General features: G+C 40.0%; 1 protein-coding gene across 1 annotated transcript; it reads left to right on the top strand.

Annotated features, from left to right (window-relative positions):
* The first annotated feature begins 14730 nt into the window (after window positions 1-14730).
* LOC124870489 (tripartite motif-containing protein 16-like) lies at window positions 14731-18005 on the top strand. Its single transcript, XM_047369209.1, has 2 exons — window positions 14731-14832; window positions 15797-18005. The coding sequence occupies exons 1-2, from the start codon at window positions 14746-14748 to the stop codon at window positions 17507-17509; spliced, it is 1800 nt and encodes a 599-aa protein (XP_047225165.1). The 5' UTR covers window positions 14731-14745; the 3' UTR covers window positions 17510-18005.
* Window positions 18006-22067: the final 4062 nt, after the last annotated feature.

Raw genomic sequence — 22067 nt, 5'->3', positions numbered from 1 at the left:
CAGCGTCTCTGAAACCATGACTCTCCTCCACAGAGTCCAGACCACATTCACTCAGCCGCTGCATGCTGGGGTTGGAGTTGGGTTGAAATCTTCTGCAGAGTTGTGTAAACCCAAATAGATGTTCGGTCTTGTTTCTGATTGTTGATCAGGGTTCATGGTTCTGATGTCTCTGCTCTGCTGTTCTGTTCTTCTTCATTGTTCTTGTTTAAATGTAGTTCTCTGTGTCTGTGTTCCAGGAACCAGAAAGGATTTCACTGCTGATGTTTTCTTTCATTCTTATTTGACACAGAAATATTTCTCCACATGAAAATCTAAACTTCTCTGGGCTCTAATGGTTCTGGTTTCATTTTTGTATTGATGTATTTGGATGTTCTGGTTTCTCTTCCACTGTTCTGCAGAACAAATTGTCAAATGAGGTGAGATCCTCCCATGTATACATGCAAAAATAAATCCATACAATTGGAAGAAAATGTAAATGAGTAAATATTGACATTCTGATGCTGTATAGACTGGGGAGGCCCATTGTGAAATAATTTATTAATTTTCTTTTCTTTTGCAGAAGTAGGACTATGATTGTGGTTAAAGAAGTTGTTCTTAAAAGTATAAAATTAAATGAATTATTTACACTATTGAATGATTTTGTGTACAGTAATGGCATTGGTGAGATTTTCCAGTCTGGTTTTAAACATTTACACTGCACAGAAACAGCACTGATAAGGGTTTTTAATGACATCCTTTTAGCGAACGACTCTGAAAACTCTGCGATTCTTGTGCTTATAGATCTTACGTCTGCCTCACAGACTAAAACCGGGAGCTGGTTCCACAGGAGAGGAGCCTGATAACTAAAGGATCTGCCTCCCATTCTACTTCTAGAGACTCTAGGAACCACCAGTAAACCTGCAGTCTGAGAACGAAGTGCTCTGTTAGGAACATATGGACCAATCAAATCTCTGATGTATGATGGAGCTAGATCATTAAGGGCTTTATATGTGAGGAGGAGAAGTTTAAATTCTATTCTGGATTTAACAGGGACCCAATGAAGGGAAGCTAAAATTGGAGAAATATGATCTCTCTTTTTAATTTTCATCAGAACTCTTGCTGCAGCATTTTGGATCAGCTGAAAGCTTTTAACTACATTTCACGGTTGTAGGGAGGTGCAAACCAACATTACAAAATCTGAAACACTTTCACAAAGCTTGAAAAAAATTCCAATTTCAGAAAACAATTTACCAAGATGTGAAATACTTTTACATGTCCCAAAACACATTTACAAATGACAAAATCTAACGGAAAGGTAATGTACCGATGTGGAGGTTGACTCGAAAGTGATAACAAGAGCTCTCATGGTGACCCAAGATGACAGCAATCGAGTGGTGTTTTGCCAGTTTTGTGGCACACATGAGTAGATTATCACGGTTTTGTTTTTCATGTGGTTGGTCCTGAGTGTCTGAGAGATAACAAGCTCAATACGTGGCAGTGGCTGCTGGAAATGGCACTTCTGCCACCATAGGGTGCCACCGGGTGCCAGAAACAGCTGTAAAAGCCTCTAAGATGCTGTCCTGCCGGCTGTCGCTGTTTTTGTGGAAGCTAAAGCTGATTATATGCAAACAGGTTGTCATTATAGTAACTAGCTATTGACTGTTAGTCAGTAAGTACTTTCAAATTATGATGTCGTTATTGGTTATTATCTAATAAACAATGTTAGACCCATAATACAAGGTGACTGTATTTAATTGAGATAGAAACTATCCCCTAAGTAGCATTATGTGTATGTATAAGGTGCTCATGGGATGATGGAGAGACATTCAACAAACAGTCAATTCATTATAGATTATAATTGGTTACTGTGAATTGTTATGCACAGAAAATAAAAATGAATTATTTAAAAACACGCTGGCACTCTGTAGAGTCCCTGGCCATGAGGGTGTCACAGGTTGCCACAACGATGCCAGAGGGTGCCAGACCAGCTGTAAAAGCCTCTAAGACGCTGCCATGGCGGCTCCCTACACTTTGAAAACAACTGTCAAATCAGGGCTGAGAGAAGTTGACCCCCCCCCCCCCCCACCACCACAATTAAAGCCCTTAAAAGCAGTGATTACTCTCACTTCATGATGACAGGAGAACACTTTCAGATTCCTCTCAATGAATTACATAAATATCTGATGTGGAATTTCAAATTTAAAGCCTGTCAATGTTAACCATTTTCCATTTATCTTTTACTAAGTTGTCGAATATATTCATGATATCATGTTTTGTTTTCTGATCATTTGTGATCTCTTAGCACTTGAAATATGTTTCATGGTTGACTATCTGCAACGCCCACACCTATTGCAGTCCAGTATCTGAATAATTGAAAGGGTAGATGCGAACACGGGGCAATCACCACTCAATTGCTGTCCATCTTCGATCTCCATGATCGCTCCCGTTATCACTTACAGGTCAACCTCAGAGTTGGAACATTACATCTGTTTGATTTTGTCATTTGTTAATGTGTTTCGGGTGTTGTTAAATAGTTTTTTTTAAATGTACATTTCTTTTATGAAATGTTATTTTCTGAAATATTAATTCGTTTTGGTACTTGTAAAATTGTTTCACGTCTTGTTAATTTGTTTTGTGAAACGTGAATTTTGTCTCAGATTTTGCTGTGTTGGTTTGCACCTCCTGGCCACCGTACATTTATCCTTATTTAACATATTGCATTATTGTTTGTGCTAGTACATTTCCATCTTACCTGCATAATATTCTGGTGCTTCAGAGGAGAGCTGTTAGATTAGCAGCTGTTTCTGGAAGAGTGCTCCTTTAATTTTTATACTGAAATAACTGAATATATTTGCTAAAAATATTTAGCAAACTTGTACTTTTGTCTATAAAGTGAGATATTTGATATTGGATTTACAGATTGCAATTATTTTCACTTCATAATAAATCAGCAAGAGAGGCCAAGAATCTCCATCTACCATTGTTTAAAATATCACGCTGTCAGTTTTCTTTGAAGTACCACAGAGTTATTCTTTGTTCATCTTATTGGACCCATTGTCTCATTGTCTGCATAAAGAAAATTACTAAAAAGACGTTTACTGCCAAAATAATTTAGGATTTTCTTCATTTCTAGGTAGTGAAATGTTTTACATCAAACTGTTTTTCTTTTATTTTTCAATTAAGTGCTTTATGTGTATAATTGATTTATATTTGATATGTATGTATTGTTTATAGTCTGTTGTTGGGACCTCAAACATTGATGAACATGGAATCTGAAATATGCATTATCAAAGGCCACTATGAATCTTTTCACCTTTCAAAATCACCCTGACCTATTTCTACCACAGCCCGAGAAGAGCAGGAGAAAGAGCTGGAATTTCTGGCCCTAGAGCACATTTCCCCCTCTGCTCGGTCTCATTCCGGCTGCGGACAGTGGCTAATAGAGGGACCAGAGCATACGTCAGCTCGAAAGCCTTGAGACTCTTAGGCGAGTAAGGCTTCAACTGCAAAAGAATTGGATCCAAAAGTGACTACCATCACAGCGAGCGTATGCTCGGGTGGTTTTTAAACACAGATTGGTCATAACGCACCGTCATCGCTTATGCATGTTGATCCTTTTATCGATGGTATTTTAAAGATAGATGTTCGACCTTAAAGTGTCATGCCGTCATGTGTCTGTGTTTTTGTTTATTTCATGGTCTGGTCTCTGTTTTCCCTCCATTTATCACATCTGTTCCTAATCTTCCCTGATTGTCTGGTCTCGTCTCTCATTGGTTCCCTTTGCTGTTCTGTTTTGTATATATGCCTTTTTATTTTCATTGTTCCGGGCTGGATCCTCGTCTTACCCTCATCATTGTCCTGGTTCCTGTCTACTTCTGGTGGCTCTCTGTTCAGGTCTTATTTAATCTTGTAAGTTCCTGGTTTCCCTGCCTGGCTCAGTGAGTAAGGAAATATTAAAATCTGCACTTACCTTTGTGATGGAAATTATTTTATTAAGTGTTTTAAAGTGTATGAACTTTCGGTTACCTCTGAACATCTGTGTTTAGGGGAGGAAGCTGTAAAGCCATTATAAGCCATTCACATTCTTTAGGGCGATGTCTCAGGAAGAGCAGATGGTCTGCTCGTAAATAACTTTGTTACCTCTGACCAGAGGAGGGTGTAGGGCCATAAAACACAGACTCTTTGAAGTTGAGATAACACTGTCATGTTTGGTATAAATACATGTGTGGGACTGGTGTTCGTTGCTCTGCTTAACAGACTTGCTCAGACACAGTCTTCAAACGCTGATTGCCTTTGAATAAACCTTTTAAAGATAAAGTCCGGCCTTTGTCTATTAATGAGCTGACTTCTCTCTCACTTTGATAAGAAAATTCCACCACAATTTTGGCGTCACGAACAGGAGCCGATGTGCCAGAGGAACGCAGGAGGGGATAAGGACGCCTTGCCAGCCTGAAGACTTGTTGTCCTCAGTCCACCTCCATTTTTACGGAGGCAGAGTCTTCGTGCCAACCTGCGGCTTCTGACCGATTGGATCCGAACCATTTGTCTACAAATACATCTGGGTGAGAAGTTGCTCGGAATTATATAATACATATATATATATGTATATATATATATATATATATATATATATATATATATATATATATATATATATATATACATATATATATATTTTTTTACACATTAACCATCATCACCTAACTAATTGATTAGGTTCTGGAGTAAGGAGAGGGAGGACATCAGCTGAGTGCCAGGTTACCCTGTAGAAATACAGGGAGGTTCTTATTGGTAACAATAAAATAAATGCAAAACAAAGGGTTTTGCGGGTGGTTTTTTGCAATTTTCCACACCTTATAAAGGAGAAAAGCCAGTCAGCAGATGTGCCGCTGAACAGGTAAAACGGTAAAACATGGGTTCCGGAACCTCACAGGCATCAGAGCGGCCTCCTTCTCCAGACTCTGCGATTTATAAAATAATGAAAGAAAAAGGTTTGGATGATTGTGTTAAATGTGCTTTAATTTGGGAAGATAAGTTTGGTTTTCCAAAAAGTGGAAGTTTAAGTGTAATCAGTTGAATACAATAAAATAGTTGATGGATGGAGATTGGGAGAAAATAAAAAAGAATTAAAAAACAAGATATAGATCAGAGAGAAGTATGGGTGAAGTGTTGGAATGAATGGATTACAGAGGCTATACGTAGGGAAAGAAAGTCCGAATTAAAACAGATGGCAGGGGGAAAAGATTTGTCTGGGGACGTGGGAAACAGGTATGACAATGCTGGTCACACTGTTGATGACCCCACGTTTCCACCCCCATATAGACCTAGTGATGCTTCACCCTCATGTTCATATCCATCTTTACAGACGGAGTTGCGGGCCCTCCAGATGGCAGACCTTGATTTAGATTCCCATCCTCCTCCAGCAGCAGGCCAACCAGTAAATCTGCCCGCAAGTCAGTCGGGACAACTCGCCAGTCCGCTTCAGCATCAGGCCGTGAGTCTATCCACACATCCACCTGCAGTACAGGCTGACCTCACTGAGCGCAGCAGCTTCAGCGGAGCGGAAGGTGTGATTATGCGCCAGCCTACAGATGAGCAGCGGCTGGGATCATCAAAGGACCAGAAAATACATTTCCTCTCCTCTCCTGTTAGTTTTCATGAGTTTACATGGCTACGAAGTGGAAGACAACGAGGAGAAGATAAAAAAAGAGGAAGAAGAATATCAATGCCCAACGTCGGAAGAAGCCGGAACGAATGAGCCTCAGTTGGTGTTTCGACCGTGGACATCAGCAGACATCCAAGCCAGCGCTGCGTTAATTCCAGATCCCGTAGAAGATGGAAGAAAGTTTGCTACGGAACTTAAAGCTTTATGCCATGAAATGAGACCTACTGGCACAGAAATTCGCCGGCTCCTTGCAGCAAAAATTAAACCTGGAGATTTAGTTGGTCTGAGACTGCCAGATCCTGCAGTGCGCCTTGTCGTGACAACTGGTGGTGAAAATGGTGATTTAAATCATCGTAATGGGCCATGGTATAATGCCGTGGAACATTTGTGCACTGATTTGATCACAAACTTTCCACAGAGGAGTGATTGTGCTGTGCCACAACAAGTCAAACAACGTCCTGATGAGACTGTCGCTGATTTTCTTTAACGGATGGAAGAAGCGTTCAATAAAGATTCAGGTATGGAACGCCCCACTGACTTTACTGTTTTGGGCCCATGGGAAAAGATGCTGTGTGGGTATATTATGGAAGGACTTCTCCCTGAGATCGCCGCACAAACTAAGACTCTTTATGTTGGCTGGAGACACGAAGCGCATTTCGAGGAGCTGAAAAGACATGCTTTACACAGCGATGACTTTATCAACGACAGGAAGAAGAAAAAAGTGGACAAAAGAGAGACTGATTTGCAAAACGCTGCCTTGACCCTGTACTACAGTACAAATCAACGTGGTTCTTTTCCTCGAGGACGAGGCCGTGGACGCCGGGCCAGGGGTCGGGGAAGAGGACTGTGGTCCCACTCTGATGCTTGCTATAACTGTGGACAGATGGGTCACTGGAAGAATGAATGTCCGGAGAAACTGAAGCGGCCTGACAGCGGCAACTGACGAGGGGACGGGACCCTGGATCTGGCTGCCAGTCGCCTTGAGGAGGGGTCTCTTAAGGAGCGTGAGGTTTCATAAAGACACTCACAGTTGCATGAAAATACTGATTCACATAGGTTGCTTACAGAAGCCATAATACACTTAGAAAGTGCCTCTGTAGTTTTACCAGGCAAGTATCTCCATATACAGAACCCTGCTTTTAAAAGAATGCCTATGTTTTCTATGATGGTGATGGATGAAGGAATTTCTTTTGTTGTAGATTCAGGAGCGACACACTCTGTTTTATCAGCTAAATGTATTAAAGAGCAGCCAAAACTGAGTGGACGTTATGTTCATTCTGTCTCTGCTTCGGGTGAAACAGTTAGGGAAAGTTTTTCTGTTCCTCTAAAGTGTTCCACTCCACAGGGAGTGCAGTTAAAACATTCTTTCTTGGTGTCTCCTTCATGTCCTTTAAATTTGATGGGTAGAGATTTGATGTGCAGATTGAATATTGCTATTATTTCAAACCCTGATGGACTGACAGTTCACACTCAGAAGGACTTTGACTATGACTACACTGCAGTACATTGGGCTCCAGATCAACCCTTGTATGTATATCAGTGGAAGCTTCCAGTTGGTCCTGTGCCTCAATATTTTGTCACATTTTCAGTAAATGCTGTGGCACCTGGTTGTGATTTAATGAGTGCAGATGATCTGCATTGTACTTCACATGTATCTGAAGGACCTGATTTTGATTATGAGGACAGTTGGTACAAAATTACAAATGAGAGAGTGCACCTCTCTGACATGTACTGGAATGATCACACAGCAGCTTCATCTGTGACTTTGACCTCTGAACAGCTGCATTTCTTTCAAGTTTCTGGTTTGGCGCCGCATGTATTGTTGACCAAATCTGAAAACATGGAATGGATGGATGTGGGGTTTTTTGTTAGGCGTTGTCTCCTTGCCACAGATTGGAGGGAGACAGATGTCTCATATGTGTTTGTGTCTCCTTCTCAAGATGTTTTTAAAAGACATTGTCCCACTGCTGTTGCCTGTAATCGTACAGTGCAACTGATTTCACATTCACATCTGTTTTTAGCTACTGCTTCTTCTGTGGACGCAGATCTTGCAAAGCTGCCTGATTCATTGTGGGCTGCTCACAAATATGATGTTGGTCTTATTACAGATTGTGAGCCAGTTGTTATTATTCCTAAATCAAACTACAGGCCATGTCAGAAACAATACTTATGGAAAAAGGAGGCTTTGGAGGGGATTCGTCCTATTTTTGATTCCCTTCTTAAAGCTGGGGTAATTGTACCCTGTCCAAATTCACCTGTGAGAACACCGTTGTTCCTTGTAAAACAAATTAGGCCCGCTGGAGAGGCTGACGAATGGAGATTTGTCATGGACCTTCAGGCTGTCAACCAGTCTGTTGTGGCCCGCGCACATCAGTTCCAAATCCTTCTATGATTCTGTCACAAATTCCACCAGAAGCTAAATATTTTTCAGTGATAGACCTGGCAAATGTGTTTTTTTCTGTCCCTGTACACAAGGACAATCAGTATTGGTTTGCTTTTGAGTTTGATGGGAAGCCATATTGTTTTACCCGTCTTTGTCAGGACCACACTGAGAGTCCGACTATTTTTAACACAGCTCTGAAAGACTCTTTGGCTGATTTGACTCTGTCTTCTGGAACTGTCCTTACACAGTATGTTGATGATTTATTATCAGCAGGATCAGCGGATCAATGTAGGAAAGACACCTTAAAACTGCTTCAACATCTTCATTAAAAGGGTCACAAAGTTTCAAAATCTAAAATGCAGTTTGTGCAGGAAGAAGTGACATTTCTTGGTCATGTTCTCTCACATAAAAGCAGAAAACTGTCCCATCAGCGCATTGAAGCAGTTCTGAAAATCCCAAAACCTGTCACAAAGAAACAAATGATGTCATTTTTTGGTATGACAGGCTATTGCAGAGCTCACATTCTGAATTACTCTGAGCTGGAAGCGCCTTTGGCCAGTTTAATATATGGACGGAACTTGGCAGCTGCAGACAAAATTAAATGGACAGATGAGGCAGAACTGGCTTTCAATGATTTAAAAACAGCCCTGTCTTTTGTGCCTGCATTGGCTTTACCAAACTCTGACAAGCCATTTATTCAAATGGTGGATGAAAAATCTGGTTTCATGTCATCTGTGTTGTTGCAATCCCATGGTGATAAACTGCGACCTGAGACTTATTATTTCAGTAAGCTTGATCCAGTAGCAGCTGGGCTGCCTAATTGTTTGCACGCTATTGCAGCAGCTGAGAAAGCAGTGTTAGCGTCACGTGACATTGTTGGATATAATCCACTGACAAATTTTGTTCCACATTCTGTTTCCATCATTCTCCTGGAACAAAAGACGTCTCATTTATCAGCGGTAAGGTGGCTTAGATATTCTTCAATATTATAGGCATGTCCAATAATATTGAAGAATATTATTGTAATGTTAGGCATGTCCAATAATATTGAAGAATATTATTGGACATGCCTAACATTACAATTAAATGTTGTAACACTTTAAACCCAGCCACACTTCTGTCTACAGAGGAGGATGGTGAGAGTCATGACTGCGCAGCTGTCTTAAATGTTGTTTGTACTCCTTGTCCTGACTTGCAAGGCCCCCCCTTGACTAACCCTGATCTTGTTTTGTATGTCGATGGGTCTTCCTCCCGTTCTGCTATGGGTTTAAATCAAGTAGGGTTTGCAGTGTGCTCTGACTCAGCTGTTTGGCGCTCCGGTCCTTTGCCAGCGCATTACTTTGCTCAAACGGCTGAATTGATTGCTCTAACTAAAGCTTGCAAGTTGGCGGAAGGAAAGACTGTGACTATTTACACAGACTCAAGATATTGTTTTGGAGTGATTCATGATTTTGGGGCATTGTGGAAACATTGCTCCTTTTTGAAATCAGATGGAAAACCTATTTTGAATGCTAGACAAGTGTCTGATCTTTTGGATGCTATTTTGTTACCCGCACGATTGGCTGTGGTTAAGTGTGCTCTCCCTCTGGTTCTTATGTATATGCGGATGAGAAATAGATCCAGGGCTAATTTGAGTCCTTTTGAAATTCTCTTTGGGAGACCTGCAAATACAGGGGGAAGACCGAGTACTAATCTAAGTACACTAACAACTGGTCATTTTGAACATTCCATGTTGGAATATTGTAAGGTTCTGTCACGTTCTCTTTCTCTCTCCCATCAGACGGTGAAAGCTGCCATACCCCCAGTAGCTGACAGACCCCTGCACCAGTTCCAGCCAGGACAGTGGGTGCTGATTAGAGATACCAGGAGACGTCACTGGAGAGACAAATGGTGGAGAGGTCCGTTTCAAATTCTGCTGGTGACTCATACTGCCGTGAAGGTCCAGGGACGTGACACCTGGGTCCATTTTACGCACTGCAAGGTGTTCACTGGAACACCACCTAAGCAGCATCCTGGTTCTAAATCTCCTACCTAGAGGAGTTTCCAACGACCGCCCACCTGTACCAGCTTGGTAACAGGGCAGCTTGGAGCGCAGAAGCCACTCAGGAGAGGCAGCAGGATTTTTGAGTTTTGTTTATGATTTGTTTTCTTTGAAAAAAAACTGTTTGCTTTCAGTACCAGAAGAAAGGACATTCCACTTCAAGGTCACGATGCAGCTATATGGAAGATGGTCTGTTCTGATGCTGACGATTGGTATTGCAAGTATTTTTATTACTCTTGTGTTCATTTTGGGAAAAGGTGCAGCAAAGACAATGTGTGGCTAATTTGAGTAATTACGCCAATAATACTCATCAGTTGATTTGAAGAGAAATTCATCACTTTTCCGACTACTATGATCATACTGATAATGTCTGGTGGCAACTGATGCATCAAACTGTGAGGAAGATAAGAAATAACAGATGCTATGTTTGTTGTTTGATTCCACATGCTATTAATGATCAATCATTTCTGGTACCTTTTCCTATCGATACTGCTTATACTTTGGCTACTTTCTTTCCAGATAACTGATTGGTGGAAGTCATTTTTCCTTGGGTGAGGAATTTTACTGTAAGGGAAAGCAGAAATGTTAGTAGGTTTACTATTGAGACTAATTTAACATGTGCTAATACAGGAACTCTTTATAGATTTTGGGGTAATAGGAATCCGATTAAAGATCCAGATATTTGTATTGCTCAGGAAGAAAACACACCTTATTTCCTTGGAAAGACAGAGGGTTGTAAAACTATTATACCAGTTTCATGTGCCTTAACCCACAGAGATACACCTGAATCATGTCCTCCTAGAACTGATCCGTATACAATTTCAGAATCTTTGGCTCCAGAGCCTTTTGTGTTAACTCTTAATCTTACAATCTTGCCGAATGGAAGTAAATTGTATGGCCAAGCAGGTAAATTAACCAGGGTCCTTGTTACTTTTCCTAGTAGAGATGGGTATTCGTGTCCTAAGAACATGGTTTGGATGTGTGGAAATAGATCATATTTGTATCTGCCTGCTAATTGGTCTGGAGTATGTTATCTAGCTCATCTACTGCCTACAGTTACAACTTATGATTCAATCAGCCCATTATTAGAAAGGAAGACAATGTTCAAATGGCAAAAGAGAGCTAGGATTCCATATTGGAAAGGGATTTTGGGTACACTTATTCCTAGTTATGGTGCTGCTAATGCCGCCCATTCAATTCAATTCAATTCAGTTTATTTATATAGCGCCAATTCACAACACATGTTGTCTCAAGGCACTTCACAACAATCAGGTACATACATTCCAATTAATCCTAACCATTGAACAGTACAGTCAGATTCAGTTATTTATTCAAATTGGATAAAACGTTTTTCTGTCTAAGGAAATTCAGCAGATTGCATCCAGTCCGTGACTTGCAACATTCACTCCTCCTGGATGAGCATGTAGAGACAGTGGACAGTCACTGGAGTTGACTTTGCAGCAATCCCTCATACTGAGCATGCATGTAGCGACAGTGGAGAGGAAAAACTCCCTTTTAACAGGAAGAAACCTCCAGCAGAACCAGGCTCAGTGTGAGCGGCCATCTGCCACGACCGACTGGGGGTTAGAGAGAACAGAGCAGAGACACAAAGAGAACAAAGAAGCACAAAGTAAATGATAATGGATGTAGCTCCTTTAGTTGTTTCACCTAGAAAGAAGGAACAGATCAACTTTGAGCCAGTTTTCAAGGTCAGAGTCTGAAAGAAAGCACATAAAGTTAGTCACAGTAGAAGCTCAGTCAGTAGCCATGTCTAGGAGAGAGAAAGGGTTAAACACTAAAAGACAGGGCCATGTGGATCATCGGTAGAAAGTGAGCATTAAGTTGTTGACAGCAGAAACTCGGACGATTCCCCTCTCTAAGTAAAGGTTTAATTACAGCTACTTTAAAAGCTTGTGGTACATATCCATTTACTAAGGATAGATTAATCATATCTAAAATGGGGCTGGTAATCAGAGGGAACACTTCCTTAAATAATTTGGTTGGGATTAGGTCTAACATACAAGTTGAAGGTTTAGATGAAGCTAATATTTCTGATAACTCAGGAAGCTCCACAGGATCAAAACAGTCCAAACACAAATCAGGTTCTGCAGTTATTTCCAATGTTGTCTCACTTGCTGAGGATGAAGTAATCATCTTCGGGAGTATGTCAAAGATTTTATTTTTAATAGAATCAATTTTATTTAATAAGAATCCCATTAAGTCATTACTGCTGAGAGCTAAGGGAATGGATGGCTCAACAGAGCTATGACTCTGTGTAAGTTTAGCAACTGTACTAAAGAGAAACCTAGGATTATTCTTGTTCTCTTCTATTAATGATGAGAAATAATATTCAGAATCAGAATCAGCTTTATTGCCAAGTTCGTACATACAAACAAGGAATTTGCCTCCGGTACAATTTGCTCTTTTGTTCTGTTTTTGCATTACAGAATATACAAATTTACAATTTACAATGTACAATATACACATATCTAATAAAAAAGGTGCATTTGCAACATCTGTATGCTGTTGTTCTGTACTCTATTGAATGTTCATCAGAGATTAATAATAATATTATTATTTTAATAATAATATAAAAATATTAATATTAAATAATATTGTCAGATTAATAATCCTTACACTATTGAAATACTCTCATACGCACTACTGAAATGCCTTTACACACACTACTGAAATACTCTCATACACACTACTGAAATGTTTTCAAATTATTTCAGTAGAAACGGAAGGCATTTCAGTGGAAAAGGAAGTTGTTTAAGTAACAAAGGAGAGACGAAGGGCTGTGTCCTTCTAAGGTGGCATTTGCGGGTTGATTACGTCACAGTGACGCGACAAAGACTGTTCAAATTTGAAGGCTCCTCCAAAGGGAGCCAGCAAATGCGTCTTTCTTTCCCTAGATATAAAGGATCAGTCCAGCGTGTTCTTCGTGGCCCACCCTATCCAATGATTCATTGAGGGTCAAAGCAGATTGTAGAAATGAGGTAGACGAGGTAATGGTAGAGGAGAGGGAAAAGTTCTGAATAAAGTTGGATATATTACGCTTTCTGTGGAACATAAAAACCTTTTACAATGTTTTCAGGCGAGAATGTAGTTGTGTAAACCTGAAATATCTGCTCCATTTACCAAGATATCGCATAATTGCAAAGGGGGTGCGACGTGTTCGTAAATGTCCGCACCCGCTGCGCTAACAGCCGGCTTGCCTCACCAGCTGTCAGCTGACCGGGCGGCTGAGGTTTGCTATACTGGGGGAAAACTGCACTGTTGCGGTTGTTCTGATTAATTATTATGGGTATGAAAAGGAACAAAATTAATTCCTGCTTCACCAAATAGCTGCATGAGTTCAGCTTGGAGTAATGATAGGTAATAGATAATCATAGGCCAAAGAGTCTAGATTCAAGTAAGGTTTCCCAAATAATTATTTAAAGTGGATTACAGAAACTAGGGGTCATTAAATTATACAGAGCAATTACAAAAAAAAATATGGTGAACATTAAAAAATATATTCAAGAAAAGATGGATGAAAATAACATTTTATCAATAAAATGTATGAATTGTTTACAATCAGTCTAATTGCTTAAACTGTTAAAACAGTATTTTAAAATGTAGGTATTGACAAACGTGCAATAATTGTGGCATTTAATTATTTAATCAATTTGAGTCACCCAGTATTATAAAACAGCAACACTTTTCTTAGATTTTCCATGGAACATTAGGTGTATTTGCACAAAGTATTGGAAACGGATCGGTGTTGTTGACCAGCCTGAATTTTCCTCAGTATCAGATCAGAAAGGAAATCGGTGGTACTGAATATCACTAACATGAAGCAGAAAAATATGTTGCTTTTTGTCTTAATTAAAACATTTTAACAAAAAAAGGATCAATTGTTTCTCTAGTTTAAATTCCTTCTTGAATCTTCCCTCTACATAAATAATAAAAATGAACTAAAATTAATGATTGATCCTGAACGCAGCATCAGTGTTACAGGTTGTGATTTCAGTCAACAAACAGACGCAGAGTCTTTTCATTTTGAGAGCAACTGAAACCTACAAAAACAACTAAAACCTCATAACCAACACTAGAGGGCGCTGTCACCCTGGTAGCAGTGATGAAGAGGAGGTTGAAGCTCCTCGACTCAGTCTGTCAGCCTGTTGAAGATTGAGCATTAAACCTGTGAGGAAGGTTGGAGACATGTCATACAAATGGTTCTTCTAGAATAAAAGGCAGAACTGGTGCTGATCCAAATAAATGTTGTACTTACTGGGAGCTTCTGTGTAGCTCTCAGGATGTAAACAGTGACTGAGCTTCATGTGGAGGCCCAAAAGGTTCTGACCGAGAGCAGAGTGAACGGTTGGCTTCAGGTAAGTTCTGTCCAACAGCTGTATGTTGGTATTTGACCATCACTGCTTTGTAGAACCAGATGTTGTCTAAACGGACCAGAAATCAGGCATCTTCACTCTATGGAGACTCTGATCAATATTAAGCAGATATTAGAACAAAACTGCTGTTTCATCTTGTTTCTCCTCAGCAAATACAACTTCTAAACCATCTCAAGTCTTTTTAAGCACTAAAAGGAAATGTTGATAGTTTATAAAAGTGAAATTAGATAAAGTTTGATGGTTCTTCTGTTGTTTAAGCAAAGTTTTACTCCTGAAATCAACAATGCTGGAAAAGTTCTGCTGGAGGATGGAGTTAAAGATCTCCAGGACTCGGATCTCTACCAGACACGTTTGGACACCTCTGTCTGCTGTGAGTTGTGCAAAAGTTTTCCAGGTTTTTAAAAAGATGCATTATCAGCAACAGCAAACTAAACTGATATGAATACAATACAAACATTGCTCTCTCTGTGTCCTGCTGCCATTATAGTGCAATTAGGAAACAGGCAACAGATTTCCCTGAGCAATCAAACACATCCAGTTTCTTCAGCAGCAACGATTCTTTTATTTCCAGTTCAAACGGTTTGCATGTACAAAACCACATGCATACCTTTTTGGGTCCGCAACACTAATCTACAAACAAGGTGGTAATCAGATTGCGTGTGCAAAATCAGCGGAATGGCAGGTGCAAAACTTTTAGTGTGTCTGCCTTCATTCAATATGCAAAAAACATATGATACTGACCCAAATACACACATTTATGGGAGGAGGATATGCAAATGTATTTCTTTTCCACCCACAATACGATTTTCCAAGCCTGAAACGGATTGCATGCGCAATTTTTGTATGTGGAATTAGCACGTTTGAAATGCAGATGCTAACTGCAGCAGGCAGCCAATAGCACACGCAATTTCCTCATTTAAATAGGGTTAAATAGGGTCTGCACCTGTTTTGCACCTGTTATCCATAGCATGCACAATGTTTCAAAATTGCAGGCAACATGCCCACTTTATTTACAGTACACGCGAATTAGCACCCGCTATTTAGGATCATTGAAGATCAGGCTGTAAGAGTCCTCCTCTTCCTGGAATCAAAGCCGGACCTTCCTCCCTCTTCCTCCTTTCTCTCAGACACACCTTGAAGCTGGGTGGAACCAACATCTGCTGAAGATAAAAGCTGATTGGCTGTATCCTCTTTGCACTGACATGTGATTTTTACATCAGAGCTCCAACCTGTTTGTGTTTTTAGGAAATAAGGTGGTGAAACTGATTGGCTGCAGCCTCTCTGCAATGAGATGTGATTTGTAGGTCAGAGCTTCAAACTATTTCTGTTTTTAGGAAGTGAAACTAACACAGTCACTGAGATGGAGAGGAGAAATGGAGCAGCAGGCAGTTCAGGTGGACGTAGAAATCTGCTCCTGTTCGATCTGTCTGGATCTACTGAAGGATCCAGTGACTATTCCCTGTGGACACAGTTACTGTATGAACTGTATTAGAAGCTTCTGGGATGAGAAGGAGGAGAAGAAAAGCTACCACTGTCCTCAGTGCAGGCAGGCCTTCATACCAAGGCCCGTTCTGAAGAAAAGCACCATGTTAGCTAATTTGTTAGAAGAGCTGAAGAAGACTGGACTCCAAGCTGCTCCTGCTGATCACTGCTATGCTGGACCTGAAGATGTGGCCTGTGATTTCTGCACTGGAAGAAAACTGAAAGCCATCAAGTTCTGTTTATTCTGTCTGGCCTCTTACTGTGAGAAACATCTTCAGCCTCATTATGATTCAGCTCCATTTAAGAAACACAAGCTGGTGGAGCCCTCCAAGAACCTCCATGAGAACATCTGCTCTCGTCATGATGAGGTAATGAAGATGTTCTGTCGTACTGATCAGAAGTGTATCTGTTATCTCTGCTCTGTGGATGAACATAAAGGTCACGACACAGTCTCAGCTGCAGCAGAAAGGACTGAGAGGCAGAGAGAGCTGGAGGTGAGACGAGAAGAAATCCAGCAGAGAATCCAGGACAGAGAGAAAGATGAGAAGCTGCTTCAACAGGAGGTGGAGGCCATCAATCACTCTGCTGATAAAACAGTGGAGGACAGTGAGAAGATCTTCACTGAGCTGATCCGTCTCATCCAGAAAAGAAGCTCTGATGTGAAGCAGCAGATCAGATCCCAGCAGGAAACTGAAGTGAGTCGAGTCAAAGAGCTTCAGGAGAAGTTGGAGCAGGAGATCACTGAGCTGAAGAGGAAAGACGCTGAGCTGAAGCAGCTCTCAAACACAGAAGATCACAACCAGTTTCTCCACAACTACCCCTCACTGTCAGCACTCAGTGAGTCTACACACTCATCCAGCATCAATATCCGTCCTCTGAGATACTTTGAGGATGTGACAGCAGCTGTGTCAGAGCTCAGAGATAAACTACAGGACATCCTGAGAGACACATGGACAAACATCTCACTGACCCTCACTGAGGTGGAGGTTTTACTGTCAGAACCAGAACCAAAGAGCAGAGCTGGATTCTTAAAATATTCATGTGAAATCACACTGGATCCAAACACAGCAAACACACGACTGTTACTATCAGAGGAGAACAGGAAGGTGACATGGATGGGTCAACATCAGTCTTATTCTCGTCATCCAGACAGATTCACTGATTTTTCTCAGGTTCTGAGTAGAGAGAGTCTGACTGGACGTTGTTACTGGGAGGTGGAGTGGAGAGAAGAACTAGTTTCTGTAGCAGTCGCATACAAGAACATCAGCAGAACAGGAAGTGGGAATGAATGTATATTTGGTAATAATGACAAATCTTGGTCATTAGAATGTTCCCAAAAAGGTTATAAATTTGGTCACAACAACATCTGGACCTCCATCTCAGGTCCTGGTTCCTCCAGAGTAGGAGTGTACCTGGATCACAGAGCAGGTCTTCTGTCCTTCTACAGCGTCTCTAAAACCATGACTCTCCTCCACAGAGTCCAGACCACATTCACTCAGCCGCTACATGCTGGAGTTTGGGTTTGGTACATTGGAGACTCTGCAGAGTTGTATAAACCCAAATAGATGTTCTGTCTTGTTTCTGATTGTTGATCAGGGTTCATGGTTCTGATGTCTCTGCTCTGCTGTTCTGTTCTTCTTCATTGTTCTTGTTTAAATGTAGTTCTCTGTGTCTGTGTTCCAGGAACCAGAAAGGATTTCACTGCTGATGTTTTCTTTCATTCTTATTTGACACAGAAATATTTCTCCACATGAAAATCTAAACTTCTCTGGGCTCTAATGGTTCTGGTTTCATATTTGTATTGATGTATTTGGATCTTCTGGTTTCTCTTCCACTGTTCTGCAGAACAAATGTTGTTCTTGTTTAAATCAGTTGAGATTGAAGTGAACTGAACTTGCTTCTGGTTTCTTTATTGTGATCCAAAGAAGAAAACTGAAACTAACATCAACTTAGAACTGATGCTGTTTTCTTCTGAATCCTTTAGATTTAGATCAGAAAAATATATGTCTGCTGTTCTGTCTCTTTGGATTTCTTCAATAAAACAACTTGATTCCAGAGAAATGTGGAAAGTTTTCTTTTCATTCTAACAATAAATTGTGAGTTTTGTCGTCTAAAGAGCAGAAACATTTCCTTCAGAGTGTCTCATGTGATGCTGGATCAGATCAGATGTTTGGTTTCACCTTCATTCATCAAGAACATCCTCTGCTTCCACCACTGCTGCAGAGAGATTACAGAAAGAAAGCATTTATTACAGGAACTGATCAGTTCACCTGTATTAATGCATGTATAATATATGTATTTATATGTTTTATGATCTTAAGACGTGGGCAAACCACCCAGAAAAATCACTTCTCCTTCTTCCTCTTAACAAAATGTTTTGAGGTTTTAATCAAGCACAATGATGATGTCATTTCCAGGGGTGTACTTACTTTATTGGGTGGCAGCACCGGTACTAGCAAGCTACATCTTTCAGTAGCACTCATTTAGTAGACACATTTAGTAGCACACTCAGGTGACGGTTTAGCATGTTTTATTGGTCATAATCCATTTGATATTTGTTCAAAATGCATCTACGTAGGTATGCCATGGGACTGCACTGACTACAAGCAAGCAGTCCCATTTTCCACCTTTTTTTGACTCTTGTCAAATATCTACTGTTATGTTTTCATGGGATCTTTCAGCGCCTGAAAACAAAGAAGGCCTCAGGACCTGATAATGTCTCCCCATCATGCCTGAAAGCCTGCACTGACCAACTGGCAGGTGGTGCATCGGCTGGTACAATGGTGTGGTCAGAAGCACGTTCAACTTATCCCATTCAAGATTGTGGAGATGATGGTGGACTTTCGGAGAACATCCAGATACCCCCTCACAATCCTCAACCACACTGTGTCTGCTGTGGACCACTTCTGGTTCCTAGCAACCACCAACCTGAAATGGGCCTCACACATAGACAATGTTCAGAAGAAGGCCCAGCAGAGACTGTACAGCATCTAACATGAGTAACTTCATAAACATAGATAAATTATTTGCAATGTGAATCAGTCATGTTTACTTTGAGATTTTAATATTTAAATCCAAAAGTACATAAAATGATTCCATAGTGATGTATAGTTGGAGCCATTATCCAGATTACTAAACCCAGCAGAATGACTCACTCAGCCACAAAGACAGTATATTCACTAAGGCTGCTGATGTTGATGACTCAGAAATATCAATACTGAAAAAGGTTCACCTAAAATAGATTTTCCTGAATCTTTTGTTGATAATAGCATTTTAAAGAACATGCATGACATGGTTAAAGGATTTAATTTGCAGGTGTAGGACCAAACCTTATTGGTAAAATGAATAACTTGCAACAAAATGTTAATGACTGGGTTGATAACTTTACACAAACTCTTAATGTATCTGAAACTTGTAGATACAAATAAAATGTTAGATATTAAATGTAAGAAAAATACATCTGTAGACTGCAATGTAATGACACTAGTTAAGACTATCAGTAATTTCATCACAAAACCACAGACCTACATCTGTAGTTTACTCATTACTCTGCCAATTCTCCAAAATATTAGAAAAGCTGTTCATCCAAAGATTAGACCATTTCATGGAAAATAATAATTTAACGTAGGAAAGCCAGAGTAGTTTTAGTCAAAACGGATCCACCTCCATGTCAAATATTGAATTAAAAGAAGGGATCATCAGTAGCATCACCCAGCAGAGTGGCTCAGTGGTAGAGCAGGTCCACCATATGAGGAGGCTTTAGACCTGGATGCAGATGTCCTGGGTTCAGTTACTGAGTCATGTACAGCACGTCTTCCTCTTCGCTTTCTGCCTTCCCACCCTCCAGCCCAGCTACTAAACAATAAAGGCCACTAGTGCCACAAAAAGAATTTAAAAAAGAAACCCATTTTTAGACAATCTGGGTCTCCTTTCAGCTGGTAGCTCAGGGTGGGAGTTGGTGAGGAGAAGCAGCGTTTGAAATTATGAAACATGTTAATAAAAAGTGAAGTAGCATATTTTTTAATAATGTAATACAATGCAGAGTAAATACAATATCTGTAAAATGTTTTTCATCATTTAATTTGCGATGTAATTCAGGGATTGATAACTGCCTTGGAAAAGATCATATCTCTAACCAGGTCTGAAACAGTGAAACACACAGAGTAGCCAGATGAAGGAGAGGTAATAGGAGCGTCATAATCATGAAAAGAAAGAAAAAAACATCTGAATAATTCATAGATGAATGCCTTTTTTGCAGTGACAGAGGATCTTCTAATGCAACTGAGAGCAGAAATTGAGAGAGAGCATGTCTGTGAAATACAACAAAATTTATTTTACAAAGTACCACCATATTAATAAACAAGTTTAAAGCTGTACATGTTTTTACTTAAACTAGGGCCTATTTTATTGTATAGACCCCAAAACCTACACGTTTTATCCTGTTTTTAAGTTTTCTTTAAATTCTGCCTATGTGTCCTATTAGTGTAGAACAATCTACTGCAGGTTTGGAGAGTTTCACACTTGTATTTTTTGAGCTAGACCAATTCTAATGCAGTCCAGGAGCAAAGAAAGCACTAACATGGCCCTTTATCCAACTTGCACAAATTATGTAAAGCTTTGACAAATCACCAACAGGGTCTAAAAGATTCAGTTATTAGTGTATAATAACCTGTTTGGTTTTAAGAGTCAAGGTATTGTAGTTTTTAAATTAGAGCAATATTAGAGTTGTTCAAGGCAGGCAAAATTGCCAAATTGGAAGCCAGCTTCAGCTTTGTAGGTATCTCCACTCTTGAGTTTGGTCCTTCTCTAGAAGCTTAAGGAACTGTTCTGGTGAGTAATGCCAGAAAGTGCTGTAATGTGTAATTACATAGCAAAAAGCATAAAACACATTGATAGACTAGTTCATTCATGTATAAACACTGATTAAAATGAGACAAATTGTGTCAAAATCCTCAGCCGGTGATCTGCCACTTTGGTTTTCCATTCTGCATCAGGAAGAAAATAGCATGTCAGGTGTAAATTAATTTGGTCCCAATGACACACTGTGACACAGCATTACAGTGTTTTCCAGCTTTAGCATTGCTGCTAGCTAGTTAGCAGACATGGTTGCATCACAGAACAACTTATTACATGTTGCCTCCAGTTAAATTATGTCACCCTCAATGCAGCTTCATTAAAGTGTGCTAATTAATAGACAAAACTTTACTTTTAAAAATAAATAATTTAATTGCAAATTTTGATCACAAATATTTCTTTGATAAAATTACGTTTTTGTTTGATTAAATAATAAAACGGCAAATTTCCCTCCATACAGGTCCAAACTTCAACAAACAATCAGCTCTGCAGAGAGAATCATCAGAACTGACCTTCCCTCCATCCAGGACTTATACAGGTCTAGGGTCAGGAAAAGGGCAGCTAAAATCTCTGCAGACCCCACACACCCTGCACACAAACTGTTTAGGCTTTTGCCTTCAGGTGGTGCTACAGAGCGCTGTCTGCTAAAACCAGCCGCCACCGAGACAGTTTCTTCCCCCAGGCTGTTTGTCTGATGAACACTTGACAGTCAGAGTTGCAAAACAACACCATGCGTACTTAGACTGATATCACATTGTATTCTATTGTAAAGTCAATTGTGTATATGAGTACATATAAAAAGATATATTAAAAAAAACTTAACTAAGAGCAAAGTGTGCTGGAGTCAAATTCATTGTTTCTCTGTACAAACTTGGCAATAAAGCTGATTCTGATTCTGATGTGCTACTCTCTCTTACATGTTTGTCTGCTCCTGTCTCTCCCTCACTTTGACTCCCTCCCTCAAGCCCTTGATGTCCCTGCATGGCGTTCATGTATTTACAACAGAATTTCAAAGACCTTTTTATTTACTGAGTGAAAGTAACAAGATGTCACACCCAAGCTGTTTCTTTTTCATCCTTATATAATAATCATTCTAGCCTTTTTATTGGTTGGTTTCATTTTGCCGAACAGCGCTTTTGTCCAGATATGAGGGATTTAAATGTGCTTCATAAACAGGTTGACACTGACAAATAGAAGTTAGTATAATATAGCCTTAGTTCAGTATATGTTACATGCTCATCTAAGAGAAGTTAATGCTGCAGGGAAGTG

Source organism: Girardinichthys multiradiatus, chromosome 6 (assembly GCF_021462225.1).
Source record: "Girardinichthys multiradiatus isolate DD_20200921_A chromosome 6, DD_fGirMul_XY1, whole genome shotgun sequence".
NCBI lineage: Eukaryota > Metazoa > Chordata > Actinopteri > Cyprinodontiformes > Goodeidae > Girardinichthys > Girardinichthys multiradiatus.
Note: the sequence above shows the minus strand (reverse complement) of the source record. Positions and strands in the feature narration are given on the sequence as shown.